General features: G+C 34.5%; 1 protein-coding gene across 1 annotated transcript in view; it reads left to right on the forward strand.

Annotated features, from left to right (window-relative positions):
* Positions 1-15,835, forward strand: part of LOC150108988 (casein kinase I-like) — a 129,008-nt gene that overhangs the window by 28,544 nt on the left and 84,629 nt on the right. Inside the window, exons 2-3 of the mRNA XM_090411213.1 lie at positions 10,225-10,335; positions 14,575-14,723. Coding sequence (XP_090267339.1) covers positions 10,225-10,335; positions 14,575-14,723 — 260 coding nt within the window. The remainder of the gene's footprint in view (positions 1-10,224; positions 10,336-14,574; positions 14,724-15,835) is intronic.

Genomic DNA, 15,835 nt, shown 5'->3' on the forward strand with positions numbered 1-15,835 from the left:
TAAAACAGCTTGCTAATGTAATGTATATTTGGTCACAAACTTTTATATCCTTACTGGTCGTTGTGCTCCTTCTCGTAGCAGCAGTGTGCATAGTCTTTGAAACACTTACAATGTGCTCCCTGCACTTCAAGTTGCTGTCAGTCATTATCTCCACCTCCCAATCTTGAATCTTGTGTCCTCCTGAAGTACATTTCTGGCAATACAGTACACATAGCACCCCCTACATTCCAAAGTGAAACACCTTGCACTTAATAACAGTAAAACTGTGACCCTACTTTTTTATCTAAGCTAAAAGTTTAAATCTTCTTGAAGGGAGTTAACATTAGGCCTTAACTCTGCCAGCTTTGCATCAGAGAATAACTGTAGATACCCTATCAATCCACCTAAAATATTATTAACAAATAAGTTGCAATAGGAGCTCAAGAATAAAATATAGGACATTATCCCATCACACACAGCTTATTTAGCTAATGTAATGCATATTTGAAAGTTTATTTTTCACTAGGTTAGACTATGATAAATTTAGTTTAATCCTTTATCCCAGTGAGAGCAAACAAAGTTTGCACCTGAAAATATCTTCAGGACTGAATATAGTGTTGCACTATCTTACCTGGGTAAGTAGTACAACACCAGGCAGCTCGTAACAAAGGTGGAGCAAGCTACCAACACTCCTATCCCAGTATCTCCCATAATGCAAAACACATCTCCTTGTGGATATATACTGTTATGCATTAAGGGATTGGCCACTACCCAGACTAGTTTCGACCTTTATTGAGGTCTCTTCAGTGGGAGCCAGGCCCAGAGTTGGAGATACCAGGCAGAAGTAGTAGCAAGGTCATCTTTACCTATAGGAGTTGCCAAAAGGTGTGCCACCTTTTTTTATTAAATTACTCTGGATTTAGAGAAAGATGTTGAAAGTTTGTTTTTCACTAGGTTAGACTATGATAAATTTAGTTTAATCCTTTATCCCAGTGAGACCTTTTGCTATTAGCCCAGGTAAGATAGTGCAACACTATATTCAGTCCCGAAGATAGTTTCAGGCACAAACTTTGTTTGCTCTCACTGGGATAAAGGATTAAACTAAATTTATCATAGTCTAACCTAGTGAAAAATAAACTTTCAACATCTTTCTCTAAATCCAGAGTAATTTAATAAAAAAAAAAAAAAAAAAAAAAGTGGCAAACCTTTTGGCAACTCCTATAAGTAAAGATGATCTTGCTACTACTTCTGCCTGGTATCTCCAACTCTGGGCCTGGCTCCCACTGAAGAGACCTCAATAAAGGTTGAAACTAGTCTGGGTAGTGGCCAATCCCTTAATGCATAACAGTATACATATCCACAAGGAGATGTGTTTTGCATTATGGGAGATACTGGGATAGGAGTGTTGGAGCTTGCTCCACCTTTGCTACGAGCTGCCTGGTGTTGTACTACTTACCCAGGTAAGATAGTGCAACACTATATTCAGTCCTGAAGATATTTTCAGGTCAAATTTTTTTTGCTCTCACTGAGATAAAGGATTAAACTAAATTTATCATAGTAATGTATATTTGGTCATATACCTTTATATTCTTACTTTTCATTGTGCTCCTTATCATAGCAGCAGTGCATTACATAGTCTTTGAAACATCATATACACACACATATCATTCCTTCAAGTGTGAGAGATAGAAATGCCAATTAAAAATAAATGTGATGTGTGGGCAGGGTAAGGAGCAGAGTAACCTGTTGATATTCCTCTTAAACTGCTGAAGGTTATAGTCCTTTGGAAATACTTCATGCGGGAGGCTTCTCCACAGAACTTAGGAAATGGCTGAAAATTGACTGGGAGTTACATGTTTGGTGAGTATACAGTTCAACTGTAAATTGATGTTAGATAGCTGTTGCTTGAGTTTCTCTAAATTTGGCAGAAATGGGAAGCATAACAGATGCTAGTTCTGCTGAACAGTGGCCTTGGAAATATCTGTTGAAGACACAATGCAGAAACTTACTTTCTATGAGAAAGTAGTTGAAGAATTCATAAGAGATGTCATTAACAACCAACCTGCCTTTTTCTGAATAGCATCAAGAATTTTTAGGGTAGTCTTAGGTGCATCACCTCTAGCATGAGAGCAGTATTCCAAGATTGACTGGATTTGAGATTTATACAAAGTAACTGGCCAAAAGAGAATTCATCTTGAGCAGAAAAGGGTGCCAAATTTTTTGGAAGATGATAGCTGAGAAGCGATATGATGCCAGGAAAAGTTTGAGAAGTCTATCTGAGAAGAAAGATTTGGTCTTGACTGTTGAAGCATTATCAGAAGCAAGTGGAGAAGATGTGAGGTCTTTTTTTACGATATAACAAGAATTCAAGTTGCTAGGTTGTTTTCACCCCAATCAAGGATACTGTGTGAGATCATTGTTCAGGGCACTTATTACAAATGATGAAGTTTGAAATGTTTGAACACTGCAAGGCTTGTCAGATGAATAGCAAGCTATCTGCAGCTTGCTGATATTGTTCATAGAGCCAGTCTTCGATCTTAATCAATGTATGTACTGTCTCCCATTTCTTTCCCTGCTTGTACATCAATTGTCATGTGAAATCAATCACGCATCTTTCACAAAGACAAAGAATATCACTATGTATGTCTTCCTTATCCATCTCATTTGCTGTATTATCATAAAATACAAGTAGATTATTAAAATAAGACCCTACCTTTCATGAACTTACAAGGGCTGTTTGATAAGTCTGTGCAAAGTCGAAGAGATGGTGCCACCAGTGTGTATCAAGGTTATTTTTAGTTCCTGGCAGCTGTTGAAGGATCACACACTAAGTTTGTCAGATAAATCTATTACTCTGTGTTTGGTGTTCATTTGAATCGATTAAGTACCGTGATTTGTGAAAAATAGATGAGAAAGAATTTCTTGTAGTGATTAAACAATACTTTTTGAAAAGCAAAATGGCTCAGGTAGAACGGTTTATAAGTATTTAGTAACTTTCGAAGTGGCCATATGAGCACAAGTGACACTGAACATTCTGGACGCCCTGTTGAGGTCACTATTCTAGAAATTATTGAAAAAATCCAAGATATGGTGATGGATGATAGAAGAGTGAAGTGCTTGAAATTGCTAAGGCTGTGGGCATCTCAAATGACCATGTACATAATATTTTACATGAACATTTACATATGAGAAAACTATCCGCAAGATGGGTGTCTCGTTTGCTCACACTGGATCAAAAGCATCAACGTGTGAACTGTTGCAAGGACAGCTTGAAGCAGTTTCAACGGAATCCAGAGGAATTTTTGCATCGTTTCATAAAAGTAGATGAAACATGGATTCATCACTACCAGCCTGAGACCAAGGGACAGTCAAAACAATGGGTTACAAGCTGGGAATCTGCACCAAAGAAAGCGAAAACAGCAGGAAAGGTTATGGCCACCATCTTCTGGGATGCTCGTGGCATAATCTTCATAGACTTCTTGGAAAAGGGCAAAACAATTACCGGAGTGTATTATGCGTCTTTGCTGGATCATTTAAATAATGAAATAAAGGAAAAATGATCACACTTAGCAAAAAAGAAGATTCTTTTTCACCACAACAACATACCTGCTTACTCTAATGCAATCGTGACTGCAAAATTGTTCAATTTACACTACGAAGTCTTTTTGCATCCCCCTCCTCTCCAGATTTGGCTCCCTGGGACTACTATCATGTTTCCAAACCTGAAAAAATGGCTGGCAGGAAAGAGATTTTCATCAAATGATGAGATGATTGCTGAAACAACTGCCTATTTTGAAGTGTTGGAGAAATCATACTATATGGACGGGATCAAAAAAACTCGAGCATCGTTGGACTAAGTGTATAGACCTCAAAGGAGACTATGTTGAAAAATAAAAAATGTTTGTCCCAAAAAAATTGTTTTTTTTTCATTTTTGCACGGACTTATTGAACAACCCTTGTATGTTGATCATTGTGGAGAATTCTACATTTATCAACCCATATTTCCTCTTATTCTGTTCCATTTGTAACCAATCTCTCAAGAAGCTTAATGACATCTCCAGATGCAGATATACATATGGTCGGGTCTATAATTGAGAATTTTTGCCCTTGTTATTATTGGACACAATCAATACCACAAACTCAGCTCCCATATTTCTGATGCTCCCTGAATAAGTACATAAACAAATTCTACTCACCTACACCATCTCTCCTCATCTTAGGTGCTGTACCTCTCTTTTCACTCCAACCTCTTATTTTTCTATTCCTTCCTGTTACTCTCATGAATTGTATTACTTTGTCCTATTATAATTATTCTTCTCACCTTTTTTTTTTTTTTTTCATCCATCCTTCCATAACCTACCTCTCATTGTGTTTTAGACTTTTTGATCCTTAGTTACACTCACTTTATCGTTACTCTGTGTACTCTTAGTCTAATTAAACAGCATTCACTCCACCTTCCCTTCAAATTAACTTTATACATTCACAAATTTTGCATAACCTTTGCTTTGCATATTAAACCATTGGGCCAGTCATTCTTTTCTCTTCTTCTTCTTGACACTTTATTATCATACCTGGATAACACAGTAAGCACCTTCCTAAGTGCCCTATTATTCTTTACCTTCCTCTACAATTTCCTGAACATTTTCTTCACTTTCAAGTCATCAGATTCCACAATCACCACTAACTCTGCCTGATCACTTCGTCCATGCAAAGGGCCTCAGTTATTTGTTTCATTTAATTTTCACTCTTTCATTACTGTCATTACTAATGTTGTTTGGTTACTTTTGAAATATGAAAGTCCAGCAGAATGCATCAACTGCATTCTCAGTAATGAATAAACCTATAGAACAGGGTTGTTTTGTTTTTTTTAGCAAATATGAAAATTAGTGACAAAATAAATTTAGTATGGTGAGAATACATGTGATTAAAGTTATATGTAAGAAGCAAGAAATTAGCTAAAGCTTAGTAGCACACAAGATAGTGTGCTACTAAGCTGCAAACCAGTTTTAACTTATGAATCTGAAAGATGGTTTAGAAATAAATACAATTAGTCCTTGACTTATAACATATGTGCCTTTGACCATTTGTTTAGCAGAAGAGAAGTAATGTTTTGAATGGAAAGGAACACCTAGCCTTTTTTGAGGCTGTGTATACAATATGTTCATGCTAGGATAAGCTGGATGTGTCAGTCATTCCAAGATGAGAACGCTTATCTTGAAAATAAATTGTCTCCACCACTCAATCCGCCAACTACAATGAACCACAACTACACCAACGCCATCTACCGCCCACCACCACTAGTATTTTCACAGATCATAAGATCTTTAACACAACAGTGCTATGGATGGGCAAGTGTTTATGGACAAAGTAATCTATTGATGTGTATTCAATGACAAAAAAGTATGGGAAAGATTGTTCCAAAGAATAGAAGTTTGTTCAGTATGTTTGGAGTTGGACAGTGTATGGGTGGTAGCAAGTGACTGCTCTAGTTCTTACGTGGTAAGAAGAAAGTTGAGGAATAGTAGTCGGGAACAATATTCCGAAGTTGGTCGGATCTGAGACTTATAAAGTGTTAGGAGTTCAGCAGAAGAGAAGTAATGTTTTGAGGCTGTGTATACAATATGTTCATGCTAGGATAAGCTGGATGTGTCAGTCATTCCAAGATGAGAACGCTTATCTTGAAAATAAATTGAAACGTCATTATTATTATTATTACATGACACCTCCAGAGAGTCCAAAAACTCATCAAGGAAGGGCACCTGCTCTACAACTCCGTCTCGACCACTCAATCCGCCAATCACAATGAACCGCAACTACACCAACGGCATTTACCGCCCACCACCACTAGTATTTTCACAGACAAACACCCATGCCCATGATGGGATTCAAACCCGCATCCTTTTGGCTGGAGAGTAGATACACTAACCACTCTCAGCCAACCAGTCTGGCAGAACCTCAGATTTCTGGAAGGAATGTAATATCTTTTATTGTGCAAAGAATTTAGATGCAGTGAGGTGACAGCAATAGTGTCACTGCACTGAAAATGATTCTTGGAAGAAGCTGTTGAAAATACATGGTCATACATTCACAGGATTCAACAAAGACAAAGCCTTACAAGAGACTGTTGACAGGATAGTAGTGCTTATTTCTAGTTAGAGGTTGAAAATTAAAAAGTAGAGCAGGTAGGTGGAAGCTTTGGAAGAAGAGCTGTCAAATGAAGACCTTATAAAGCTAGAAGCAGAGAAAGAAAAAGAGAGGGGGGGGAAAAGCAGAACAAGAAGCCAAACCCCTCAAAATAGTTTATAGTGCAAAAATTGGCAGAGGTGCCTGCCTCTCTTAATAAGACAGTTCATTGTTTGAGGAAATGGATCCCAACATTGGAGAGATTTTATCAAAGTGGTCAGAATAATGCAATCTGCAATTGCTTGCTACAGTTCCAGAAATTTATGCAGAAAAGAAAAGGCAAACTATGCAGACTGAGTTGGACATAATGTACATATTTTTAAAGATGCTCGCTCCTATTGTCACCTCCCCAAAGATGAGCCTAAACCCTCCCCAATTTATGATATGGCAAACAACCATCAGAATGCTTTATTACAATTCCGGAATTTGTATCTGCATGTTTCCCACCCACAAAAAGTTATTAGTAAACCTATACACTTGTACCATGGGTGGATTAAGGATTTTTTTTTTTTCTTTCTATTTTTATCAGTTTTATATATTTTTTTGTATTTTTTAAAATTTATTTTTACATAGTCTGGAAACCCTGCTTAGAGACCAAACAATGAAATTTTTCAAGACACTTCAGGTCTCTAATAAGTGGGCCAGTTAATAATAATAAACACATGGAGAAAGAAATATTCATTCTCCACATGTTTATTACAAGGGCGATATTCATGACTATAATCTGTGTGTTCACGAGGCCAGTTTGCCTGTTCAGGGGTAGGATGGCTGACAAAACCCCCAAGTTTCTGCTAACTTTGAAGAAAGAAAAAACCCACTATCTCATAATGAGACCAGCTAACTCACCTTTCATTGAAATAGACCAGATAAAGGGCTTTGTCTATATTGACTGAGCTATAGAAGCTCTTTTCACTATAAATAAAGAGTAAAATTAGTTAAAAATATAACAAAGAAAAACTAACCCACTCATTTTAGATCAGTATATATGTTAACTTATCCTTATGATTCATATAGTGATTTCTGACCTCTGACAGGATCTTTGAAATTGAACCCAGACATAAAAAGGAGTGACTGTAGTTAATCAAAGATTGGAGACCACATGTGAGAGTTCTAAATTAAATTAGAAGAGCAAACAAATGTCATTGGCACTAAACTATATTTTAAAAATGAAGATATATATATATATATATATATATATATATATATATATATATAAATGCAGAGCAAATTAAAGATGATACAGTTACTTAAAGGTGATTATAAGTGATCTAGAATATTGAAATGCATGAAAGTCATGCATTTCATGGTGATATGCATGGAAATGCAGTTCACATGGTGGTACTGCTCTTTGTGTAGTCCTGAGAAAATAGTAACTTGAGGCTCAACAAGTCCTAGATTATCTAGCCATGGTATTCTGTAGGGAAATTTTTTTTCCCTAACTTTTCCCCTCAGAGGATTTCAAATGATGCAGCATTGTAACAAGTGTATAACACTTTGTGGGGAATATGTAGAATAATGGATCTAAAAACTTCCTCTCTATCAATATTGAAGATGCCCTTTGGTGGGAAAGACCTGGGTTCAAATACAATCTAGGATGCAAGTAACCTTTCATTAGATAATTTATCAGTCTCACATGGGACTGATAGGGTTTCTTTGCAGAAATTATTTATCCTTATTTATACTGTGAAACAAACTTAATATAATTAACAGACAGTACATTGCACTGGTGTATTATGGTCTCTTAATGCACAGCCTTATTGCTAGCTTTGGCTGTAATTCCAGCAACACTCAGAAACTTCTTTAAACTCCTAAATGCTTTTCAACAGCAAGCAGTCACATTAATTAACAGCTTCTTATTGATTCACTCTCCTCCAAGTGGAAAGTGCATTTAGATCACCCTTTTTCTGTAATCATCAGTTATAAGGCTGTATACCAATTTTGTGTATTATTATTATTATTACTATAAAAATTATAAAGAATTATCTCAGTTGGACTTATATTTGAAATTCAGTTCTTTAGAAATTTCAAATTTGTGAACCAATCATGGAAGAGAGGGAAAAGATTTAGAGAAGTTATTCTTGTTAGTATACATTTTAACTTCACACACATACACAACCCTAGAGCAGCAGTAATGTATTGTTAAAACATATTGAAAGTAAAATGTTTCTGAAGTTTTCAGTTGGATACCTGCTATTTGTTTAAAAGCATCCTTGTTATCTGGGTATAATTACACTGCACTCTTGTTATTCAAAGTCAGCAGGATGACAGTGTATTGCACTACTGCTATTATATCAATCAACAGCTTATTTATTATAATGAACCTTAAAATCCTTAACACTGAGTATTTGCAGAACATTCTGGTAATGTGTTCTATTCACCACTTATCCATTTACCTTATTCAGAAATGAATAAGGTAAATGAATATATATACCATGAATATATATATATATATATATATATACATACACCAATATATTCATGAATATATATACCAATAAGGTAAATGAATATTAATACTTCTGGATTTTTCCAAAACATTTGATAGGATTCTACAGTGAGGTTATTACCTAAACTTAAAGGAATGAGTATGCAAAATACCCTTAACATGGATAAGAGGATGCTTGAATTAAGATATCAGAAAGGGATGTATGGAGGTGCTGAGTATAGGAGAATGATCAGTGGAGTACCAAAGTGTTCTGTACTTGAAATATGTATGTTGAAAGAAGTATGTTAACAGTATTGGAGATAAGATCTAAAGTGATATCCAGTTACTTGCTGATGATGCTAAGTTAGAATGAGTGATGAGACATATCTCAAACAGTCCCTTTAGGCTGACTTGAATTGACTGATGCTATGAGCAGACATTGGAGGACGTTGCTGGTAAAGTATCATGTTAATAGAATTTTGCAAGTAGTCAATGAAGCTAGAGACTTGGAGGGATTCTAATGGATGGAGAATTAAAGTTTAGAAGCTGCATTATTGAAGTGAACAAAAAAAGTGAACATTAAAAAGAGTTATTCTGCCACTTGACAAGGCTTTGATAATACCACACATGGACTCATGTGCAGATATGTCATGTAGAGTCCAAGGAAAGAGAACTGAAAAGATCCAGCAGAAATAATTAGATGATTACTGGCCTCTGAAACCATATGTGAGAACATTGCAGTCTTTAGATTTGAGGATAGACTCAGGAGAGGAGATATTATAGAAACATACAAGTTAGTAAGAGGATCATACTATGTAGATAAGTTGGTTTAGCAGCTTATGCCAGGTGAGGGTAGAACTGGAAGTTAGGGATGTAGTCAAGATACACGAGGCCCAGGTTCTTTAGGTGTGCAGTGAGTGTGTGGAATGGGTTAATGTTTGTTCCAGGCCACCTTCTTTAATATTCAAAAAAGATATGTAGGAATGAGTAACTAAAGAAATGAGTCAAAAAAAAAGTTTCCTCAGTGAGTTCTCAGGCTCTCTTGAGGTGCTTTATAATGCTGATATTTTATGTTGCCAAAATTATATATTTCAGCAACATGCTTCAAGCATCGAAGACATATTTTTAAATTGCAACTGTTCTATGTTTCAAACAAACAACAAAAAAAAAAAAAAAAAAAAAAAAAATCCTAAAAAGTGAAAAATGTGCTGTTATAAATTTCTCGCTTAGCTGTAAACAACAAAACAAAATAGTTGTGTGTGGTGGTGGGGGTAGAAGTCATGCTTATTATCACATTTGTCTAATCATAGACCTTAATGTTGTGTAACTTACTAATATAAATATTGCTGAGAAAGAAAGAGATTCGTGGAATCAAAATAAAATGTTAATTTTTTTTTGTTTGTTTTGTAAACTTTCTTTGGTAAATGATTGTTAATAGTGCTTCATGTTTGGAGCTAGATAAAGTAATTTTAAATGTTTAAATTATTAAAATATTTTATTGTTCTTGGTACAATGTAGTTATAGTTGTCACTTTGTATTGCTTGTGGCCTTTTACTGGTGTATATTATTTTTTTCCTTAATTTTTATGTTATTTATATGATGTAAAGTACTTCTTTTTTTTTTCTTTTCTTTTTAAGGAACTAATATAACAACAGGAGAAGAAGTAGCTATAAAATTAGAATGCATCAAAACTAAACATCCACAGTTGCATATAGAAAGCAAATTTTACAAGATGATGCAAGGTGGTGGTATGTAAATCTTATACATAATTTTTAATTAATGAAAAGTGTTGCAAAGCTGTTGTGAATATTTGGCTTTTGCAGTTAAGATTTTTTTCAACTTTTGGATTTTGTCATCAGCGTTTTGACATATTAATATTTCATATTGCACAATAAATAATAATTTTAACATTGTGAGTGTGTGAAATAATTTGACTAAAGCCAGAAGGAAATGACAGAATATATAAGCAGATGTGACTGCTTTCATCCTTATTACGGAAGACTTCAGGTGTGTAAAATAAATACTTAAAGAAGCTGTTTTATAAAGATGTTACATGAATAACCCAGTATTAACATTATAGTATTAGATAGGATTCTGATTATTTGAAAGAGCTTGCTCATGTGTGTCTTATGCACACATGCAGGCTTTTGTGAAGTAGATGGATCATTGCTCAGAATCAATCTGTGTACAAATTAGCATTCTGATTTCTATTTACTCATATGGAATCAAACACGTTCTCTGCAGATCCCAATTTTTCTTTGTCTTGCCGTGCCAGTGGTGTAGGATTTCTTATACATTCCAGAGTCACCTGTTATCCTTATGCTAGCTTTTCGTTTGAATTGACTGAAGGTAGTACATGTAGATTAGAATTTCTATTCTGTTTCTGGCATGTTCTTAAATTGCCTTATAATTTTTTTGGTCTTCTAGTAGGAGTATGGGATATTGCAATCCAATCATAGGCAACAAACTTCAAGCATTTTAGTGGAATGAATAGTGTTTTGATTTTAAATTCTTTGATTCTGGCTATCTTGATAGTAATGGAGCCAATATAGAGGAGAGAAATATAACCTTAATTTCTTCATTGTTAGGTGGGACATTTAGTTTTGTCAGTTGGAAAAAAGTTTTAAGATGTTCTTTGTTATAACCATTTTGTAGAACGGCATTATTAAAGAATTATTTGACTGACATCATCATTAATAGGGACAGTGAGCACATGTTCGATGCTGATATGATGCCTAGTTTGTGAAATTTATAATGGTGTGAAGTATCATGAAGGTATCTGTTTATTATAAATATTTAGCTTTTCAGGCAATCTGCTTAGTTATATTCAGGAAAGGAAGTTGAACAATTTGACTAGTCCAGCAGTATGTGGACTGTTGGTTGTTGATATTAAGCAAAAATTAGTGCTTGTAGACTATAACTCCATACTAAAAAGCACCTCGTTGATATATTCTTTTCATAGCTTGGCTCACAGATATGTTTCTAAGGGCTTTATCTTCAAATGCTTCCATATTGATATTAGTTAAACCCAGCGAAAGAGGATCCACTGACTTTTTATGTGAATCATATCCACAAAAGGTCATAAATTGGTGGGCTAAGATTTAAGTAATCTCAAAATCCTGACATGAAACTTTGTTTCAATAAGCAAGACAGTGGGCTCATGCAAGACAGTGAAAATCATTAACTATCTAAAGACATTCACCAGCCTCTATGCCCAAGATAGGATTCAAACCCACAACGTGTTGGTTAAAGCATATATACTATTCCTCGACCGCCAGTTTGCTACCACAAAATGAACGTTGCTATACCAAGAATACAAGGGGGGGGGGAGAGCTGAAAAGTTCTGAAACACCTAGAACAAAAATGACTGTTGTGTGCAACAAGGGAAAGAATTTTTTCCTCAGAGGAATGCAAATGATGCAGCATTGTGACAAGTGTATAACACTTTGTGGAGAATATGTAGAACAATGCGTAAGTTGTATGATTCTACCTCAATTCTTTCATAGTGATTATCACAACCTTTCAGGTCCTTCCCTCACAGAACAAAGATTGCATGGCTGTGATGTCATGTATAAATAAGTTACTGTTCATGAATTAAAATTACTTTAAAATATTTAAAATAAGATAATGCAAAGTCATTGTTCTCTGATTTGTGAAAAATAAAAATTTGGTATATAAAGATTAGTTTCATATGTGATATTTTATTGCCAGAACTACATGAATGCCAATAGCAGTTTAATAGCAGACTATCCAGCTAATGCCAGTGTTACTAAAATTAGAATGAATAAAAAATTCCAAGCATCTTCTGAAAGTTTAGAGATTACTTGGAATTAATGAAAGTTCACTTTTTCTCACAGAATTATTCTTTATATATACCATGTTAAAAATTTGTTTTACTAAGCAACAAATTTTTTTGTTTACTGAAAGACATATGGTAATTTATGTAATTCAGAAATATCCTTAGATTTCTTCAGGCACTCAGGAGTTTGTGGAAATTAAAATACACTGAGCTACACAACATGCAACATCCTACAAGCTGGCTTTATGAATTGTGTTAAGTTTTTTGCCTTTTTCTCTTTACTTTTCCATCTTGGTTGTTTGCTTTAATGCTATTATGTGAAAATTGTGATACTGGTTGCTATCTTTCATGGCTGTCTGGAATGCTGAAAATTGCATGTACAGGAACAAACATAATATTTGGCTATATGTTTTCTGATTCCCACTGTGCTAACTATTTATTTATTCGTGTGGGATTCTCTCCATTCCTCAACCTCCCCTTAGGACTGGTTGAGCCCCTCCTAATGAGGGATTAAGTACTGTATCCTATGACTAGCCTGTATGTTCACAGGACCGGTTTGACTGCTTGCAGGACGAAAAACCCCAGATAAACTGGCAGAAAAAACCCTGCTATTCACGCCCAAGACCGGCTAAGTTGGCTATGGCTGAGGAAGATCCTTAAGCTCCTCACATCGTCGATGGGAATAGAACCTAGGACACTAATTCCCCAGGCATATGGTTGCGAAGTGCATAGCCACTAGGCTAGCCACACGGACTGCTGTGCTAACTGATCTCCCTTGATTACAAGTGCAGCTTGGCCCCCCCCTCTCCCTTGTTAACCTCTTTTCAGGGGACAAATTGGCAAAGATATTTGTCTGGAATGTAGTAACAAGTGGAAATCATATCATATAGCATATCATATGAGTTATTGCATTTGACTTTTAATGTGATTTGTAATTAAATTTGTAATTTAAAAAAAATTGTAAAGAATTAAGATTTTTGATCAAGACCATTCAAATATTCTTCTTATGACAGCCAAAACAGAGTGTGCTGTACACACACCTCTTTCATCAAAATAATCAAGTATGTACAGTGACTGTCCACTTAATGTTATTCTGCTTACTGTTATTGCAGTAAGCATTATTACAGTAAGCTTAACTGTATTACAGTGATTTTTTTTCTCTCAGATACATTATAAAAAAAAGGTTCAGATCTGCTTGATTCCTTCTCTAAGCTGCTTCTAGTTCAAACAGGTGAATTTTCATAGCAAGCGTATATGTAGGAAGAGAGCAAAGTACTAAACCCACTTTCAGTGCTTTGTAAAGTAAACTGAAAATATGCACTCAATCTACCAAATTTTGACCCAATTTTTGTATTATTTATATTTTGAGATTTGTTTCTTATTAGTCTGAGAGAAAGAGCAAACTTTAAATTTTTCATCTGTGCTCATGCAACAATAAAAAGGCTTTATAAGTCTTATCATGAGCATTGTAAACTCATTTCTACAATGTTCCAAAAAAAGGTCAATCTAACAAATGCTTTTTATAGGCAATAATATCTGAATGGATTAAAATGATCACATAGTGCTGTATTAACTACTAAATCGCATTTATCTTTGTGATTAGTTGGTTACATAGCAGCCAGCACCTCTCTGAACTGCTTAAAAACGGAACATTAACTTGGTAATGCATAGATCAGAGAGTATAAAATCAAGCAAAAATACAGAAGTAGATATTGTAATTTATTGAATGTGATTAGACATGAGAATGATCCTTCATGACGAAGGATCGTTCTCATTCCAAGGCTGGTTACCATATATAGATATGCAAACATTTGGATTTACTTCCCATAATATACATTATTATTCTATAGAAACGAAATGGTATAGAAATGAAGCACTAAGTGCATTATGATATGCTTTCTGCTGTTTTCCAGTGAAATGCAAAGTCAAATTAATAGCAGTCACATTAGCTTGTTGGATGTTATTTTACATGATTAAGCAAAAATATTAGACTTGCTTTGCACAAATAATTAACAGTATCTGTGCCATTCTGGCAGTTTTCTAACTTATGTAGACACAAACAAAAGTTATTACTTCACAGATAGTGAGGTACTAGTCTTAACTGAACAATATTCCTATATTTAACATTATTACATTGGCTATGCTTTAATTATTTTATTGATTTATTATTTTTTAATGTTATTTATAGTGGGTATTCCTACTATTAAATGGTGTGGATCAGAAGGTGACTATAATGTAATGGTGATGGAACTTTTGGGACCAAGTTTAGAAGATCTTTTTAATTTTTGCAATCGCAAGTTTAGTCTAAAAACAGTTCTTCTTTTAGCTGACCAGTTAGTAAGTAAATATTTCTAATATTTACTTTGCAGTTCACAATTTTTATGAAATTATTGTAATTATGAAATAACAAATAATCAAAACTTTTAGCCACCAGTTTTTGCAGATTAAAGTGTTGTTTGCTAAATAATATTTGTTTTCTGAAAATTCTCTAAGTATAATTCATCTTAAATATCTTACATGGTATGTCCACAAATTTATCAGTCACATTAACATAAAGGCTAACTAATATTCAGGTATCAGTTAGCATAAAAGCTGATAACTTTCCATAAGATGATGATAGTGGTGTGACATGGCATGCAAGTGGTGTCCTATATGTTTTTTTGAAACAGAGTCTGTTAAATCTTGATCTTTATACATGCTTCATGGAACATGCTGTAGAAAAGCCCATCTTTTTATAGGCCAACCTGTACATCTAAAAAAGTATTATGGGGATTCTGTTTCATTTCTCACACGAGTTGCATTCTGGGATGGATGTTATATAAATATGTAATCATTGTTTTGATCCTCTGTTGTTAGGCTTGACAATGAAATCTTTACCAGGCTCTGAGTTTTATAGGATAATAGATGTAAGCGTTTGCATATTTCTCCATAAATAGATTTCATGTTGTTTTTCTTGACCTGACTTTTGGACTACTAAAGTCAGGTCAAGATAAGGTTTTGAGTAAGTTTGTTACCTCATCATTTCTTAAGGTAGTGGTAAAGAGTATTCATCAAAATTTCAGTTTCTAGTCCCTTGAGTCAAATGTATTTGAGCTATCCTTAGGATGAATTTAGACTTTGGATTTAGTAACAGCAAATGAAGAATCACAGAGGTTGATTAAAAATATTTATTAGGTTTTTCAACATGTTTTATCAGTATATTTGATGTAACTTTTTTTCTTGTGTCCTTTTAATTGTTCCACAGATTATCTGAAAGTTCCTTATTTTTCCATCCATATCTTTATCTTTTAGATATGTTGTTATGCAGCCTAAATGAAACTATCACCTGTTCTGTTATTTTATTTTCTCTGACTATTTTGGATCTAACATGATCTTGACCTTTAAATGCCATTATTACTTTTGTTTTCTTTTGCGAAAATTTACATTGTATTGTTGGCTTATTTTGTTTG

This window comes from Typopeltis vanoorti, chromosome 2, assembly GCF_054136105.1.
Source record: "Typopeltis vanoorti isolate ZY-2024b chromosome 2, IOZ_Tvanoo_1.0, whole genome shotgun sequence".
Classification (NCBI taxonomy): domain Eukaryota; kingdom Metazoa; phylum Arthropoda; class Arachnida; order Uropygi; family Thelyphonidae; genus Typopeltis; species Typopeltis vanoorti.